The following is an 18,033-nucleotide window of genomic DNA, read 5'->3' as shown; positions in this document are numbered from 1 at the left end:
TGGAAGAAGAATGCTCACCAAGACAACTTGTGCCTCTCAGAGTCCAGGCCCTGTAAGCCAGCGCCAGAAACTTACCAAAGGTACACTCGCATGCATGCAGGGGATTATGTATACATCTACTACAGAATAATACATGCAATTGCCAAAGGATAGGGCTCAGCCCCCTTGCCCCTCCACAGGACCCTGGCCTGTAATAGATAGTGGCACATCCACGCTGTGAAATACTATAACACTATACAGCCAGTTAAAAGAAGAAAACTGGCAAAAAAAGAAAGGAGGACGAGAGAGAAAGAGAGGAAGTAAGGAAGGAAGAAAAGAAAGAAAGAAGGAAGGAAGGAAGGCAGAAAGAAGAAGAAAGAAAGAGAGAGATGTAGCTCAGTGGTAGAGCACATACTGAAAGCCCTGGTTTCCATCCCCAGCAATGGGGGAAGGCAGGAGATCAAGACACTTACTGTGTTTATGTATCTCCTTATTTATTTATTTATTTAGAGACACTCTCACTATTTAGTCCAGGCTGACCTCAAATTCCATATCTTCCTGCCTCAGCCTCCTGAGTGCTGCTAGGATTACAGGTGTGTATGACCATACTCTGATCCATGTCCGTTTTAAAAAATGTAAAAAAAAAAATTGTAAAACAGTCTAAACACAGTGGTTCACACTTGTAATTCCAGCTACTTCAGAAGTGGAGACTGAAAAGGATGGCAGTTCCAGGCCAGCCTAGGCAAAAAGTTCATGAAATCCCATCTCAACCAATAACGTCATATAACCATAGCTGTCATCCTTGGCTATGCAGGGAAGCACAAATAGCCTCTTGGTATAGACCAGGTGGGAATCAAGCAAGACCCTATCTCAAAAACAACTATAGCAAAAAAGGCTAGCAGCATGACTCAAGTGGTAGAGCACACGAGTAGCCAGTGCAAGGCTCAGAGTCCAAACCCTAATACTGCCCCCCCAAAAAAAGGGAAAAGAACAATCCTATGGACTGAATTGCACACTCTCCTCCTCATTCCATTCATATGTTGACCTCTAACCCCAGTGACATGGTATTTGGAGATAGGGCTTTTGGGAGGTGATCAGATTTAGAGGAGGCCATGAGGATGGGACCCCCATGATGGAATTAGTGACCCCGCCTTTTTTTGTGGTACTGGGCTTGAACTCAGGGCCTACACCTTGAGCCACTCCACCAACCCTTTTTTCTGATGGGGTTTTTCGAAATAGGGGAACGTGAATTGTTTGCCCGGGCTGGCCTTGAACCTAGATCCTCCTGATCTCAGCCTCCCAAGTAGCTAGGATTACAAGCCTGAGCCGCCAGTGCCTGGCCTTTTTGTTTTGGCTTTTTTTTTTTTTTTTTTTTTTTTTGAGACAGGGTGTCACTATGTATCCCAAGGCTGACCTGGAACTTTTTATGGAGCCCAGAGTGGCCCCAAACTTGTGATCCTCCTGCCTCTCAGATCATGCCTGACACTAGTTCTCTTCTAAGAAGAGATCTTTATAGAATTCTTGCTCTCTCTGCCACAGGAAGACACGTTGGCTAATAAAGAGAGCCCCCACCAGAACCCCAACCATGCTGGCACTCTGAACTTGGACTTCCCAGATTCCAGAACTGTGAGAAGTAAATGTCTGTTGCCTCAGCTGCCCAGCTCTGTGTGCTATAAGCCAGCAACACAAATGTTACATATGTGTTCCTGTGGTACATTCGGATGCACCTGGAATCCCAGCACTTGGGAGGCTGAGCTGGGAGAATCACTTGAACCCAGGACTTCAAGAGCAATCTGAGTAATGTAGTGTGATCCCTGCCTCTGAATTAATCAAGTAATGAAAAGGTGTGGGTGTGCTACAGTTCCCAAGTATCTATTTAGTTAACAAAGCAAGGGGCTGGTGGATTGGCTCAAGTGGTAAAGTACCTGCCTAGGAAGCATGAGGCTCTGAGTTCAAACCCCAGTACCACCAAAAAAAAAAAAAAAAAAGTTGATACAAGACAGGGGACTAGATTTGTGTTTAAAAAAAAAAGGCATTTAGGGCTGGCAGAGTGGCTGAAGCGGTATAATTCTAGCTACTCGGGAGGCAGAGATCAGAAGGATCACCGTTCGAAGCCAGCCCCAGAAAATACTTTTCCAGACCATATCTCAAAAAACCCACCACAAAAAAAGGGCTTGTGGAGTGGCTCAAGGTGAGGGCCCTGAGTTCAAACTCCAGTACCGCAAAATAAATACACTTAAAAAAAAAAAAAAGATGTATTTACATTTTAGTTCATTTTTCCACATAATAGTTCTGGAAGTTCCCTGGGAGTTCCAACAGCAATAATGACCTCCACGAGGAACTGGGTACTTTTTGAATTTAGTAAAATTAAAAAAAAATTAAAAATATATGTCCTCTACCACCATTCCAAACAACCCAACCAGAGGTTGGGGTGTACCAAGAGGTCTCGCTTCCCCTGCAAAATTTAGAGAAATTTTAGGGTTGGAGTTCTGGAAGTGAGCCAGTACCGCTCCCAGCCTTGGGTGTACTTCTGTTCAGGGGAACTAGGGTGGCTTTCCATGCCTGTGGCCTGCAGGGGCGGCCTAAGCTTGGCCCCCCAAGTCTTCGCGGCTGCCTGCAGTTCCAAGGTCTTCCGGTAGGTGGCGCGCCGCCATCTCAACCCAAAGCCAGACATCCCCCTCCCGCCCCTCCGCCCCCAGCCAGCCAGGCAACCTTGGGGTCAGGAATGCGCCTGGGGACAAGCAGGGGGCTGAGGACAGCACGCCTGGATCCTTTTATGGGCACAAACAGGGGCTCTGGTATCGCCCCTAGGCAAGAATGCAGACCCCTGCGGGAGGGTTGGCCTGACCTCTCCAGAGCAGCCAGTGCCAGGTCAGACACTGGTTGTCCTGCCTGGGGGCCTCGAAGCTTTGGCCAGTCTGTATCCTGGTCAGGACACTGGGGCAGGGTACACACTGTTTGAAGTGTCTTCCTCTGTCAAAAAGGAATGAGACAAAAAAAGTCCGGTGGGAGTGGGACACCCAGTTTACAAGGTTACAGTAAGGTGAAAAACATAGTGACTTCCGGGTTTAGCACATGGAGGGGCCTAGCCAAGCATAAACTGTAATCGCTCTTATTGTTTTATTTTATTTGTAATTTTATGAAGGATCTCAATCACACTCAAAGAAATGTCAGAATTTGGCTGTCTCCCAAAATCAAGTTTGGGGAGCCCTGCCTTGGCATTTTCTTTTGTTTTGTTTTGTAATTCTGACACTGGAGTTTGAACTCAGAGCATCACGCTAGCTAGGCAGGTGCTCTCACTGCTTGAGTCACTCTGCCAGCCAGTGACATTGTTCTTGAGGAGTCTCTTCTCCAGTCTTACAGGCAGTTACTTAGTCATTCCACCACCCCCCCCCAAAATCTGTCTAAAATCCACCTGACCTAAGCATAGTGGCCTCTCCCCATCTTCTTGACTCCCACGATGGCCTCCACAATGGCCACAGGGCGCCTATGAGCACCTGAATCAGGTCAGTCCCTTCTTTGAATAAGAACCCTCCGACCTCATCTAGAACAAAAGCCAGTGCCTTTCCGGGACCCACAAGGCCTTTTGAAATCTGTGCCTTCATTCCGGTCTCCTGGTCCTTGTCTCCCATTCTGTTCCTCTATTGCTGCTTCAGGCACAGGGGCACAGGGACATGTTCCAAGCCTTTGCACTTGCTGCTTCCTCATCCTGAAATGCTCTTCCTTCAAGTTTTGTCATGTCAACAACATCTCAGCTCCTATCACATGTCACCAACTCTACACCATCCTGTCACTATATCGTCAATGAAATTATCTCCATTATTATGTCTATGTCCCCCACCAGGTCACCTCCACGAAAACGGAGATGTTTGTGTTCGCTATTGTGGGTTTAGCGCCAATAAATACATTTCCCTTATGTCTTTTCTGCCTCCACCACTTTGGGTTGTGTTTCCTACAAATTCCATATTAAAGAAAAAAAGTCAGCGAAACAGCTCTTGGGGAGGGCAGTGGCAGGGACAGAGCGTCAGTCTGCCACGGGCTCGGGGACCAGGGTCCGGGCGGCCGTGGGTGCGCCGGGGCTGCCGGTAGAACAGCTGGTGTCCAGCCCGTCCCGCTGGGGCGACGAGCGTTCGGAGCGGCTAGAGCTGCCATCGAGGCCCGGGGGTAGGCAGTGTCGCAGGCCACCTGACACCCCAGCGGCGCTCCCTGATCGCTGGGAACTGGCAGAGCCTCGGCTGCAGGGACGGCGACCGCAGCAGAGGAGTCGCAGGAGCGCATGGCGCAGGTCGTGGTTGGTGAGCGTGTAGATGATGGGGTTCAGAAGCGAATTGGCCATGGCCAGGCCCAGGAAGGGATCGGCCTGCAGGAGCACGGGACAAGCGCGAGCTGGGCACGCCACGTCGAGCAACAGCAGCAGAAAGAGAGGTCCCCAACAGGCGACGAAGGCCAGGAGCACCACGCTGAGCGTGCGCAGCAGTGCCAGCGAGCGCGGCGTGCGGCGCGCACGAGTCGAGGTGCCCCTGGCAGCCCCGGGTCGCGCCCGCAGACGACGCGCGTTGGCGCGCACCTGGCAGTAGATACGCGCATAGAGCGCACAGATGGCCGCCAGGATGCCCACAAAGGCGAGCACGCAGAAGAGCACGTAAGCCTTGGCGTAGAGCGGCAGGACGGTGGAGCAGGCTTCCAGGCGACCCAGACAGTTCCAGCCGAGCGCCGGCAGTAGCCCGAGAAGCAGCGACACGCTCCACGCAGCGACCGCCAGAGCCAGCGTGCGCCCCCGACTGGCAGCGGGCGCGGGTCCCCGGCGCGCCATGGTGAGGTGGCGTTCGAGCGCAATGGCCAGGAGGCTCAGCACCGATGCGGCCAGCGCCACGAAGACGCCTCCCTCACGTGCGAACCAGAGCGCAGGTGACAATCGCAGCGTGAGTGGCCCGGAGAGCAGGATATTGGTGGCGTAGGCGGCTCCCGCCAGTAGGTCGGACAGCGTGAGACTGCCCAAGAGCAGGAACATGGGCGCGTGGAAGCGCGGATGGCGCCCGAGCACCAACAATACCGCCAAGTTCTCCAGCACGATGAACGCGCACACGGCCAGGCACACCACCGCGTCGGCGCGCAGTCCCGCGCCGGGCTGGTAGCGCGCCCCGCGGAGCTTGCCCGTGTAGTTGTAATGTAGGACGATGACATCGCTCACCGGCGCCGGCCGCAGCAGCCCCGGCTCCATGGGCTGCCAGCCCCAAGGCTGCAGAGAGAACCGTGGCAGCGTCAGACTAGCTGTCCCCCAACCCTGGCCATTGTCCCAAGACCTACGGAGGTAGGAACAGTCAGAATCCAGGAACCCTGAGAAAGGGACCCTAAACCCTGCCCACTACCTTCCACACACACTCAGGTGGTCTCACGAAGGCTCAGAAAGAAAGGGAGTGTCCTTGGAAACAGATAATGACAGGAGGGAACAGGGTGACACACATTCCCATAAAAAAAAAAAAGATGCACTAATAACACACTAGCATGGATATCTAGATGCATAGTCAAATGTAAACAGACAGGATTGCACAAAAACACGTCCACACACAGAGAAAGACACAAACACAGCGACACTGCGACAAGTGCCGATGCATCTATACTCACAATGTCAAAAACGCAGTCACACACCACCAAGCATAGGGAAACATCAAAACACGTTCATACAGGGACAGAGTGGCACAGGCACAGGGACAAAAATGCTGTCACACAAAGACAGGGTCTCACACCCAGTTTGTGCATAGACCACAATTTCACAACCTCCACCCACATCCAGCCTGGGGCCTAGATCCTCAGGCTGCACACGCCTTGTTACACACAAGGCTTTTTCCTGCTAAAAGCCCCGTGAGAAAGCTGATACTAGCCACCCGTTTTACAGAGGCAAAGCCCCAGGGCAGCAGACAGGATTCTTAGCACAGACGGACTGTTGCAGAGGGATACACACAAGTCATTAAATCATAATAACACTCCGGAGCTGCCACTAGGCTCTTTAATCCTCCTGTCAATCTCTCCCTTAGTCCCAATGTACAAGTGAGCAAATCAGGCTCCAAACAAATACTTCAGGACTGGGAATGGAGCTCAGTGGTAGAGCGCTTCCCTAGGGTGTTCAAGGCCCTGGGTTCCCTTTCAAGAAAGCAAAAGAAAACAAAAACCAGTATTTCATAGAAAGGTGCAGATGCCTGTAATCCTAGCTACTTGGGAAGCTGAGATCTGGAGGATCAGGGTTTGAGGCCAGCCTGGGCAAATAGTTGGTGAGAACCCCTCCCCCATCTCAACCAATAGTGGTGTGGGCCTGTCATCCTAGCCACAGGAGAAAGTGTAAATACAGGATCAAGATCTAAGATGGTCTGGGAAAAAAGCGAGATCCCCCCCATCTCCAAAATAACCAGAGCAAAAAGGGCTGGAGGCATGGCTCAAGGGCTACAGCACCTGTCTAGCAAGCACCAAACCCTGAGTTCAAATCCCAACAACAGCCAAGAAAAAAATAAAGGAAAGAAATACTTGGCATACAAGCAGTTACTCAGGCTTCCACACAAACACAGCCACACGGAAATGGTTACACAGTCACAAGGGTCCCACTTCACAGATGAGAAAACTGAGGCCTGCACTGCAAGGGGCAAATGCATCCTACATGGCTTCAGTGTCACTCGGGGAGCCACTCGGGCTAGTTTGGGGGGGGAAGGGGGCGGAGGGCGGAGGGAGAGAGGTACTGGGTCAGCCACAACGGGGGCGGGAATGGCTCCATATACACAGAGACGGGGTTATGCACCATTTTCTGAAGGGAACACCGGCAGGGGCACCACCTCTGGACCTGGCCTGCCTGGCACAAGGACCTACAAATTGCAGTGGCCCAGCCCGAGAGGGAGAGGCCGGGGGATTTCAGATGCCCGCGTTCCCGCCGGGGACCCTGCGTCTAGCCAGGGAGTTACCCGCTTCCCCTCCCCAGAGACTTCGGCAAAGGGATCGGGAACCCCCGGCAAGGAGCTCTGTGCCTTAGAGAAGGGAGAATGGCCGGGGGAGCCCCGCGCCCCCAAGGACCCAGTGCTGGACTCACCCTGCGCCCTGGTCGTGCGCTCTACGGAGTCGCGCTGCTTGGTGCCCAGTGAGCGGCACCGGGGGCGGGGCTGGAGTTGGCAGGCGACAGGGCGGGCCGGCGACGCGGAGGGCCGGCGATCTCCAGCAGTTGCCCCCTCCCCTTGGGGTCTGGGCACTCAGCCCGTGGCTGCCAGTCCGTGCCACCCGCCGCGGCACCGGAGAGCGCCCCGGCGGCGACTGGCACCGGAGAACTTGCCCCTCCGGGTCTGGGCTGCTATCCCCGGGGGCGATTGGCCGTGGTGGGAGGACCCAGAGCCCCGGGAAAGGGAGGGCTCGTCAGCAGAGGTGGCCTCCGCCTGAGCCCCTCCCTCGCCAGTAGAGGGGTCCCGTGGGTCCTTCTGCACCCCTCCTGGGCTGCACCCCAAGTTTGCCTCGTGGGCAGAGGACCCTGGCAGCGCAGATAAACGGAGGTCTTCAGCAGGAGCGGCTGCTTGAACCCTTGAGCCCTGTCGGGGAGGGTAGATCCCCGCGGCTCCCCGGCATAGGCCCCTCCCCATTTCCCGCTCCCACTCCCTAGTGGGGGAGGGGAGGGCGCAGGCCGGATTCTGCTGGGAACGTCCCCCTTCCCTGATAAGGAGGACCTGGCTCGTCCTGCCCCCCTGCTTCCTCCATTTCCCCCATCCGATCTCTCCCACCCTCTTGATAGACTCATTTATTGTATTTCTGGGCCGTGTCCCCTCCAGATTGCTAGCCCCACAGTATGTCGTGGACCCTGAAGGGACAGGGACACAGCCTATAAGTATCAATGAGTGAATGAATGATCGAAGGTCTCTCCCACTTTCTCTGTGCGTCTCTTTCCTCGGGTCTCTCGGTCTCTGTTTCTCCCTGTTTTTGTGAGAGTCTCGCTCCGGTCGCTGTCAGTGTCCTCTCCCACGCCTCTCCCAGACCGCCGCTCCTCCAAAGGGCCAGTCCCAGCTGGCCCTGCACCCCCCTCCCCCCGCACACACACCCAATTCCCAAGAGCTTTCTGGCCGGGCCCAGGTTTTCCACCCTCAGACCGGAGGCCCCAGCCTGGAAGCGGGGCTGGGGCTGACTCCTGAGACCTCCCCTGGGACCCCTGTCGCTCCAGGTCCCCTAGCCTCAGGTGGGGTGAGAGTGCCCCAAGAACAGTGAGACAGAGACTGGGCATGGGAGTGATGGCTCGAGGGATGTCCCCGTGGGAGGAATCACAAGGGCGCCCCCATAGAATTCCTTGGGGATTCTCGCAGGTTGCGCCCCCATCTAGCCCCTTGGGTATCCGGGTGGCTCCCGCCCCCGCCCCGCTGTTCCCCATAGGCGGATCGCTCTCGCCTGCCCGGACCAATCGAAGACAGCGCGGGGCAACACAGCCAATGAGATTCCTGGGGGAAATTGGAACGAACCCCTGAATCGAACCAACGGATCCGCCTGACACCCAGCAGGCGCCCTATATATGACCTCCTTCTGCAAAGGGGAAGCAGCACCCCAGGGTGGAAAGGTGGCCGATTCACACCTCCCAGGCGACAATTGCACCTCCCTCGAGCCCTGCTGAGCACAACGAGGCTCTTCCGGCTGCGGGTCCGACTCAGCACCCTCCACTCCTGCCGCCTCCCTGCAATCTGTGCTTTCCCACAGACTGGGACCCTAGCGACCCATTGCACATTTCATGCAGGACATCATCTGGAATATGGGACAAATGTCAGGAGTCCCCTGAAGGTTAGGAGTCCCTAGCCTCCACTCTACATCTGTGGCCAGAGTTCTGAACATTCAGATTAGTTCTTCCCCTGCTCCAGAACCTCCCAGGGCTCCCTATTGTCCTACAGGGTGAACTGCTCGCTCCTCCCCCGACCAGCCCACTATGCTCTGCTGTGTCTCTTCCACTACCCACTCCTCCACATTTCACCTCACTCAGCTCCAGCCCCACAGCCCTCCTTGTTTCTCAAACCTTTCAAATCCTTTGAACTTGATGCTGTCTACCTAGAACACCTTTCCCAAGTGGTCCCCTCTTCCTCAATCTCAAATTATCGTTGGCATATCTAATGTCACCTTCCTCATTTATTTTTGGGCCCTGGAGTTTCAGCCCCAAGAAGTTAGGGACCCTGTCTTACCCTCTCCCCAGACTTGGCTGGGTCTGGAGCCACACTCAGCTACTTTGTAGTCTAGGGCTCTAGTCTGACAAGCTCCCCTCTGACAGCGCTACTCCCAGACCTTCTGAAATCAAAGGAATTGGAAAAGACACGGGGATACAGTGAGAGGTCTATAAATGTTCGTGCAGAGCTTTGTTGGTCAGCACTGTTTCCCCATTGAGGAATGGAGAAGTCTCCCGGCTCAGACCCCAACAGCCTGGGGTATCACCAGCACCACACCCCATCTCCACTCCCACCCACCAGGCCCAGCGAGGCTTCACCCCAGCCCACTCCCCCCCACTCCTGCCCTGCTGCAGCCCGCCTGAGGCTTGCCTGGGCCAGCGCACCTGCCTGGCCGGTTCTACAACCAGATCTCGAGCCCACAGGGGCTGCCCCGCCCAGTCTGCACCCACCCTGTGGCAGAGCTGGGTCGGTGCCACCAGTGAAATGCCTCCCATGCCGGCTCTCCTAAACCCCCATCCCACTCTGGGAGCCACAGAGCTGTGATTGCCAACCTCCCCTCTGCACTCCACCATCTGACACTTGAACTTGGTCTCAGCAAGGTATGACTCCCAACTAGAGGCCCCCAGGCCAACTCTGGTGTGTGATAGGTTGTTTTTTTTTTTTTTTTTTTTTTAATGAGATTGGGTCTCCCAAACTATTTGACCTGGCTGGCCTCAAACCATAATCCTCCTGAGTAGCTAGAACTACAGTTGTGAGCCACTGGCTCCCCAGCTTCCAACTCTGATTCTTACCTACAAGACAGAGCTTGTATGTTCATCTGAAGAAGGTTCCCCCAAACAGCTCTTAAACCTGGACAGAAACACTCTGCTTGTGCCAGTAAAAAACCACTTATTACTGGGACTTGAACTCAGGGTCTCGTGCTTGCTAGGCAGGCGCTGTATTTTTGAGTCCTTCTGCCAGCCCTGCTTTATGTTGGGTATTTTCAAGATAGGGTCTCGGGAACTATTTGCCTGGGCTGGTGTCAAATCAAGATCCTCCCAATCTCTGCCTCCAGAGTAGCTAGGATTACAGGTGTGAGCCACCAGCACTCAGCTTGCTTTAGTTATTTTCCATATAGGGTCTCAAGTTTTTGCCTGTGTCAATCTATATTTCTCTTGTAGCTGAGGTCTCTCGAACTTTTTGCTCTTGCTGGCCTGGAACTGCAATCCTTCTGCCTCAGGCTTCCAGGTTCTGGGACTGTAGGTATGCTCCATTATGCCCGGCCCTAATGGGTTACTTTGAGAGTACATCTGCTGTAAAAGTCATTTTAGCTCTTGGGAGGCTGAGGCAGGAGGATCTGAAGTGGAGGCCAGCCTGGGCTGCCTTGTGAGACTGTGTCTTACAAAACATAAACAAAAACAGTTTGGCTATGTCTCTTGAGAGCTCGCTGTCTCTTGCCATGGGATGGCTGGATGGCCTCAGGACTCCATCAGCAAGTCTAGAATCAGGTGTGGCCCCTTGATCTTGGGCTAGAACTGTTGAGAGCTGAAGCAACCCTTCTGCTGTGTTTGTTATCTAGTTGGTGCTATTGTGCTGTTTGCAATAGAAAAAACACACGCACACATGCAGAACCACACACCGTAGTGACGCCCCGGGAGCAATGAGCTCCTCCAGCAATCAGATCTTCATCTCTAAACACCATTTGCCAATACAAGGAACCAGAATCAACAAGGAAATGGTTGATTCCAGGGCTGGGACAGAAGGAAAAAAAAAACAAACCCACACACAAAACAGGCTGGAGCATCATACAGTACCCAAAGTGCTTCTTTAAAAGTGTCAAAAGAGGGCTATGGGCGTGGCTCAGTGGTTGCCTAGCAAGTGCAAGACCCTGAATTCAAGACCCCAGAGCCACAAAATAAACAAGCAAAAAACTATAAGCAGGGGCTGGGGTGTGACTCAGTGGTAGACCCCTCCTCCTCCACTATGGCAGAGGTCCTGGGTTTGACACCAAGAATGCCCCCATCCTCCCCAATAAAAAAAAAAGCTTTGCCAGGCGCCCGTGCCTCACACCTATAATCCTAGCTACTCAGGAGGCTGAGATCTGAAGGATTGTTGTTAGAGGCCAGCCCCAGCACAAGGTTCTCCATACCCTATCTTGAAAAATCCTTCACAAAAAATGGCTGGCAGAGTGGTGGAGTTCAAACCCCAGGAAAAAAAAAAGCCTCCAAGGAGAAGCAGGAACTTTGTATACCTCAAAATTTCTCCATCAAAATATTTATTAATCCCCTTGGTGCTTTAATTTTTTTTTTTTTTTTTTTTTTGGCAGTACCAGAGTTTGAATGCAGGCCTTTGTGCTTGCTAGGGCAGCATGAACGATGCCTCCAGCTTGGTGGTTTTAATTTCTGCCATCAAATTTGGACACTCCTTCCTGGAAGCAGTGGAGCTCAGTTCACCTCCCTCAGAGTGGGCTGGACGTAGTGCCTTGCTTCTAAAGAATTGAAAATGTCCACTGAAAAATGGGCACATATAGCCAGATGTGTGGCTTAGAGCGCATGCCTAGCAAGCACAAAGCCTTGAGTTCAATCCCCAGTACGAGGGGAACAAAGGCACATGGATATTTATAGCAGCCTTATTGATTTATTTGTTTGCGTATTGGGGTTTGAACTCAGGGCCCACCACTTGAGCCACTCCACCAGCCCTTTGTTGTGAAGGGTTTTTTCGAGATAGGGTCTCTTGAACTATTTGCCCAGGCCGGCTTCTTTGAGACAGGGTCTCACTAGGTAGCCTAGGCTGGCCTGAAATCTCCATCCTCCTGCCTTAGCCCCCTGAGTGCTGGGATTACAGGCATGTACCACTGTACCAGCTCTTCCTCCGTTATTGCTGGATCTGGATTCAGCCTGGGCAGGTAGCAGGCCTGAGATAGTGTGATCAGGGCCGTTGGGAGATTGGCCTGGAAAAGAAACCACAGCTTCTTATTTGAATTCCAAAAGGCCCCAAGAACCGCCTTTGATGTGGGAGGGGGAGGTCCTACTGTACTGGGAGGACTCACCTCTGCCAAGATGCTGAGTAGGCCTTTGGCAGGGCCACACCTCTGTCCTCTCACCTGCTCACCCCAGGCCTGGAGAAATCCCCCAGGAAAGTCTGACCTCATCCACAGGTGTCCTCAATAACAGCCTAGGTTAAGTTGAAGCCAAGGAATAGTGAGGGTTCCAAGCACTGTGGAAGTCTGAGGCAAGACTCAGGAGGAAAGAGGAGGTACGGTTCTGATTGTCCCCTCAGGGGACCTCCTTGAGACCTCTCCTCCCAGGTTGTAGGTTTAGAAGCCTGGAGTCAGCCTGTCCACCCTCTTTCTGGCCCTCTCACACTTAGACATTCACTTAACAGGCTAGTTAGGGAGGGGAAAGGAAAGAGCAGCCAAACAAGAGGATTGGCCCGGAGGGTGGAAAGAATGTGTGTGTTGAAGACTCTGAAATCACGTCCGCCTGGCCTAAGCTTGGCTTAGGTGAGGTTGAGCAGGGAGGTGAGGCTGAAGGTGGGGGAAGGGTCAGGTATGGCGTTGTCTTGAATGCCAGGCTTTGGGAGTTTGACCACCTCCTTGCTGTGTGACCTTGAAAAGCTTACTTAACCTCTCTGATCTCATTTTCTCATCTTGAAATGGAGTACTGAAGGTGGCTTTCTTACAGTGAATATCCAAGAAGGAATGTGAACATTGGTGTAGGGACTTCTGGTCATTGCCTGGCTCAGAACTAACCACCACATCTCTATCAAATGCTAGTTTTTAACAGCTCGTTGGTGGGACATTTGCATACTGTAAATTTGTCACATTTAGGGACTGGGTTCCAGCACCACAAAAAGAAAAAAGAGAGAGAGAGAAAGAAAAATCACACATTTTTAAAATTGTTTTATTATTCATATGTGCATACAATGCTTGGGTCATTTCTTCCCCCCCACCCCCTCCCTTACCACCCACTCCGCCCCTCCCTCTCCCCCCCACCCAAAATCACACATTTAAAGTTTGCAATTCTCTGGTTTTTAATGTATTCACAGAACTGTGAAACCACCAATGCATTTTAGGATGTGTTTATCACCCCCAAAATTAAGCCTTGTGCTCAGAGTGATTCATGCTCATTCTTCTGGCTTCTTTGTCCACTAGCACCACTTGTCTTTCTCTACGGCTTTTCCTAGTCTGAATATTTCCTTCTTAAAATCATTTTCTTTCTCCTTTTTTATTAGTGTATAGTAATTTTACAAAGGGCTTTCTTTCATTGTGCTATTTCCACATACACCTATAATATGCTTTGACCAAACTCATCCCACCCCCTTTTTTTTGAGACAAGGTCTTGTGATGCAGCCCAGGCTACATCACAACTCTCGCGCCTCGCCTCCAGAGTGCTGGAATTACAGGCGTGCACCACCATACCCAGTGTGTAAATGTTTTCTCTGTGGTTGTTTCCATTGCTACCGGGCTTTTGCCTAGAAGTGGAATTGTTAGCTCATATAACTCCATGATTTTTTCTTTTTGGGTGGAGCTGGGGATGGAACTGTAGGGTCTAGGGGATCAGAAGACAAAATGAGCCAGTGCCCCCACCCGCCATGAGAGCACTGTGAGCCCTACGTCCTGTAAAGGGACAGGCAGTTTCACAAGTCATGGTCCCCTGGGGATGCCTCAAAAATGCCACAAGACCAATAACCAGGAGGCTTTCGCAGGACTGTGTATATGTTCCTGCAGAGATATGTCAAAAGACCACTCTATCCTGACTCCCCAACAAAAAGGACCAAATAAAAAGCCCCTCTATGTAAACAACAGGGAGCTACTGATTTTCCAGGTCCCCTGTCCGTCTCTAGGGGCAGCTTTTCCTTTCTCTCTGATAAATCCTACTTTGTGTACTGACCTTGTTGTCTCACAAGTCAGTCTGCTGCCTCACAAGCCAATTCTTTGTCCCACGGAGGCAAGAACTCTTGACACTGCCTGCAACATTTCTAGCGACCACAAAGGGACACCTCTCCTGGACCAAGGTCAGTATGACTGAGCACCAACCATCAGGAGTTTGCTTAAGGTGCAACTGTGAGCCTCCAGCACCCTGCTGGATGCTCCTGCTGGGGAAAACCCCCTGCTGAGGACTAGTTGAAAGCAGACTTCCCTGTGCTGCTCCCCCTGTCTCCTCTCTCTCTCTCTCTCTCTCTCTCTCTCTCTCTCTCTCTCTCTCTGTTTCTGTCTTTCTGACTTTCCTGTCATGGTATCGGAACAACAAACAACAGCTCCTAGCCAACTTTGGCCTCACAGCACTTCCGGCTCTGGGGGTGCTCTCTGCTCCCTCCCTGCGAGTCAAGACCAAGCATTATGCTATGATGGAGGAGGCTGTTTGGTTTCAGCACTGGTGTTCTTCTTCCCCCACCTGTCGGTACTCCCTATGCCAGAGGCAGCCACCCAAGAGTGGGGATTTTGTGTGGGTGACAGTATTCCAGTACCACTTAGTGGGAACAACCTGAAAGCACACCTAATTGTTAATCCCTAGAGTGAGTGTCGTGTCTCTCTGTTCCCCCTTCCTCACCTAGGATGTCAGGTCACTCCTTCTGTCCTCACCACCTCTGGCAAATGTTCTTTCCAGACCTTCTGGGACAGATGCTCCCTCAGTCCTCTCACTACCTCCTAAGTCGTCTCTGTCCTGCACTCCCTCCCCAAGCCTGTCCTTACTGTAACCCCACCTTCCCACGGGTACTGTGCTCTCTGTCTTCCTATGACCTCTTTGACTTCCTCTGGCATTTACCCGACCACCCTCCCTGGCCCAGGAGTCTTGATTGTGTGATGATTAGGGAAGAGCCTAGGGAATTTCGCATCCCCATGGCGGCCCGGCCTTTGCTCTGGGCTTGACTGGGAGAATGTCCTGGGAGGAAGAGGGGCACCCCTTCCACTCTTTTAAGTGTAACGTTCCCTTTTGGGGCCCTCCTGGACTATATCTTCCCAGAGAAAAGAAGACATGTTATCAGCCCTCTCCCCTCATATACAGAGCCTTTATGGTGGTTATCAGTCCACTTATTCATAGGGTCCTATTGAACTGGCTTGCTTCTTTTCATGGAAGCATCTCAAATGCTTGGGATATAGGGTAAGGAGATGAGGCACCTCACCAGTTAGTGCCTTTGGTAGGGTGACTGGAATCCGAGTCACACATTTATTCCCTACAGTCCCAGCCATGGGCAGCAGAAGGGAATCATGATGTCGTGGGGACACCTGCCATCATTCAGTTAGCCCCCATTGGGACACCAATAAGGGGGACTCTGACTATGAGTTCTTTGGCCTCATAGATGGGACCTGTTCCTTCCAGTCTTCCAGCCTCAGGACCAGAAAGATCCCCACTGGCTTGCCTATTGAAACACTGGAAGGACATAGACCCCCAGCAGTGTTAAGAAGAAGACCCTCACCTTTCTCTGTACTGAGGCATGGTCCAAATATCCTTTGGGGGAATCAAGAGAGGTGGCCCCCTGAGGGCTGTATAAATTATAATACCATCCTACAATTCGATATTTTCTGTAGAAGAGAGGAAGAATGAACTGAAATTCCCTATGCCCAGCTTTTCTTTTCCCTCTGAGATCATCCAGAATGAATCAACAAGTACCATTTGGACACCCAGATCATGGCTATGGCCAGTGGCCCCCAGCTCCCTAAGGCAGCGACCAAAAACCCTTACCAAAACCCCAGAGCCAAAATGAGGGATCAAAAGATTCTCCCCAATTAACAGCCCCTCCCTTGCCACCTAGCTATCCTGGGCCTCCATATGGGTGCTACCCTGACAACAGGGAGTAGTAGGGAGAGGGAGGATCTATGTTTCATTCCAACTGTCAGACCTAAAAGAGATGAAGAAGAACCTCGACAACTATACAGACAATCCTGATCAATACATCAAGGCCTTTCTCACTATAATCCAAACCTGTGACTTGGCCTGGAAGGATGTCATGCTTTTACTGGACCAAACCCTTACCTCCCTGGAAAAGCAGAGAGTTTTGGCCCTAATGGAGATGATTTTCACCTCCAATGGGCCTCTATGCCCCAGCCCCAGGGAATGAGGGAACAGAGATGCCCAGATACCAACAGGGACACAAGCAGTTCCCCAAGCAGACCCCCGCTGGAACCCAAACGATCTGTGGGACAAATGGAGGAGGCATCATTTTATCTACTTAGTAGTGGAGGGACTAAAAATCACTAAGGTCAAGCCACTAAACTATTCCCAGGTGACTACTGTACAACAGGGCCTGATGAATCTCCCTCTGCCTTTTTACAGTATCTTAAGGATGCAATTCAAAAACATACCACAGTGGACCCAGAGTCACAGGTGAGGGAGGGTCTCCTCAAGGATAAATTTTTGACTCAATCAGCACTTGTCATCTGTAAAAACTTCAAAAGGCGGTAGCCAAAGGAGAAAGATCTTTGGACCAACTGATGCAGCTTGCCACCTTCGTGTGATTACCACCAGGACCTAACTAAAAAGAGTGCTAAGTATAAAAAAACAGCAGGATCTTATTGCTGCACTCAGGGAGTTCTCCACCCAGGGGACCCCACTCCCAGGACATGCCACCAATGTGGACAGCAAGGATACTTCTGTAGAGAGTGTCAAAGAGAGGGGCAGCCCAGGAGATAGCCCCGGCCCTCTCCAGGGCCATGCCCCATATGTAAAGGCAATAATTGGTGGTAAGTGCCCCCATCTACTGATGGAATGCAGGGTGCCACCTCCCTTGAATTGATGGGTCCCGGGGCCTCCTGTCCAGGCTCCACTCCTTGATATCAAAACTGAGGTGCCTCAGGTTACCATCATGATAGAGAAGTGAAAGGTCATTTTCCTCCTGGAGAGTGGAGTCTGCTTTTCTGTCCTCCCTTTCTCCCCAGGTCTTGGGTCCAAAAATAAAATAGTCCTTCAAGCATATCTAGCCAGCCTCTTGAGCGTTATTTCACCTGGCCACAGGCCTGCTCTTGGGGTAACCTCCACTTCTCATGGTCCCTGGAACTCCAATACCTGTGCTGGGGCGAAACTTATAGTCCAAATTCTACTTCCCTCTGGGGAATACTTCTGTTTCCCCCTCATTGAAGAACAGGTAGATTCCACAGTTTGCTCTTCCTGTACAAATAAAGTTAAAAGACCCCCTGCAGTTCCCCCATCAAAAACAATATCCCTTAAAGCCTGAAGGGCAACAGGGTGTATTGCCCATTATTAACTCCCTAAAACAGCAGGGACTTTTAGTGGAATGCTCAAGCACCTATAACACTGCTATTTTTGCTGCCAGTAGGGGCCAAATAAATGGGGGTTGGATTAGGTCCTCTGACTCATTAATGAGGTTGTTGTTCCCCTTCATCTGATTGTCCCCAACCCTTATACTCTATTGGCCCAGTTACCCCCAGAAGCTCCCCCTTTTTGGGGGTCACTGGGTTCTGTCGTATTTGGATTCTGGGATATGCAGATTTAGCCAGGCCCTTACATCAGCTTCTTAAAGAGGCTCAACAAAACCCTCTTTAAGTCCCTCTTGAGTGGGACCCGGATAGCAAAATGGCTTTCCAAACTCTCAATCTGCATTCCAATCAGCTCCAGGCCTGAGCTTGCCTACTCAGGACTGTTTCCAGCTCTATGTATATGAAAAGGAAGGTCTAGCCCTTGGGGTACTCACTCAGCTCTAAGGACCCACCCCACAGCCAGTGGGCTCTCTGAGTAAAGAAATAGACAATGTAGCTAAGGGATGGCCTAGGATGCTAAAGAGGCTTGGCAGCAGTCTGTCTCTTAATTCCAGAAGCCCCAAAACTAATTCTTGGCTGGCCCCTGACCATATACACTCCTCATGATCTGGGAGGACTCCTAACCTCAAAGGGGGACTGTGGCTGTCAGATAACAGACTGCTCAAATCCCAGGCTCAGCTCTTAGAATGTCCAGAT

At 51.9% G+C, this 18,033-nt stretch overlaps 1 protein-coding gene across 1 annotated transcript; it reads right to left on the bottom strand.

The window, feature by feature from the left end:
* Window positions 1-3,085: 3,085 nt before the first annotated feature.
* On the bottom strand, window positions 3,086-7,712 carry S1pr5 (sphingosine-1-phosphate receptor 5). The gene is made up of 2 exons (XM_020174315.2): window positions 7,052-7,712; window positions 3,086-5,218 (listed from the first exon to the last, which is right to left on the bottom strand). Exon 2 carries the CDS (start codon window positions 5,198-5,200, stop codon window positions 4,004-4,006), a length of 1,197 nt encoding a protein of 398 aa, XP_020029904.1. The 5' UTR covers window positions 5,201-5,218; window positions 7,052-7,712; the 3' UTR covers window positions 3,086-4,003.
* Window positions 7,713-18,033: the final 10,321 nt, after the last annotated feature.

The sequence above is a fragment of the Castor canadensis genome, chromosome 14 (genome assembly GCF_047511655.1).
Source record: "Castor canadensis chromosome 14, mCasCan1.hap1v2, whole genome shotgun sequence".
Classification (NCBI taxonomy): domain Eukaryota; kingdom Metazoa; phylum Chordata; class Mammalia; order Rodentia; family Castoridae; genus Castor; species Castor canadensis.
The sequence above is the reverse complement of the archived record's forward strand: the minus strand, read 5'-3'. Positions and strand labels throughout refer to the sequence as shown.

Bases quoted from the DNA above. Each gene is read 5' to 3' on its own strand.
- S1pr5 (XM_020174315.2), bottom strand. From the start codon at position 5,200: ATGGAGCCGGGGCTGCTGCGGCCGGCGCCGGTGAGCGATGTCATCGTC.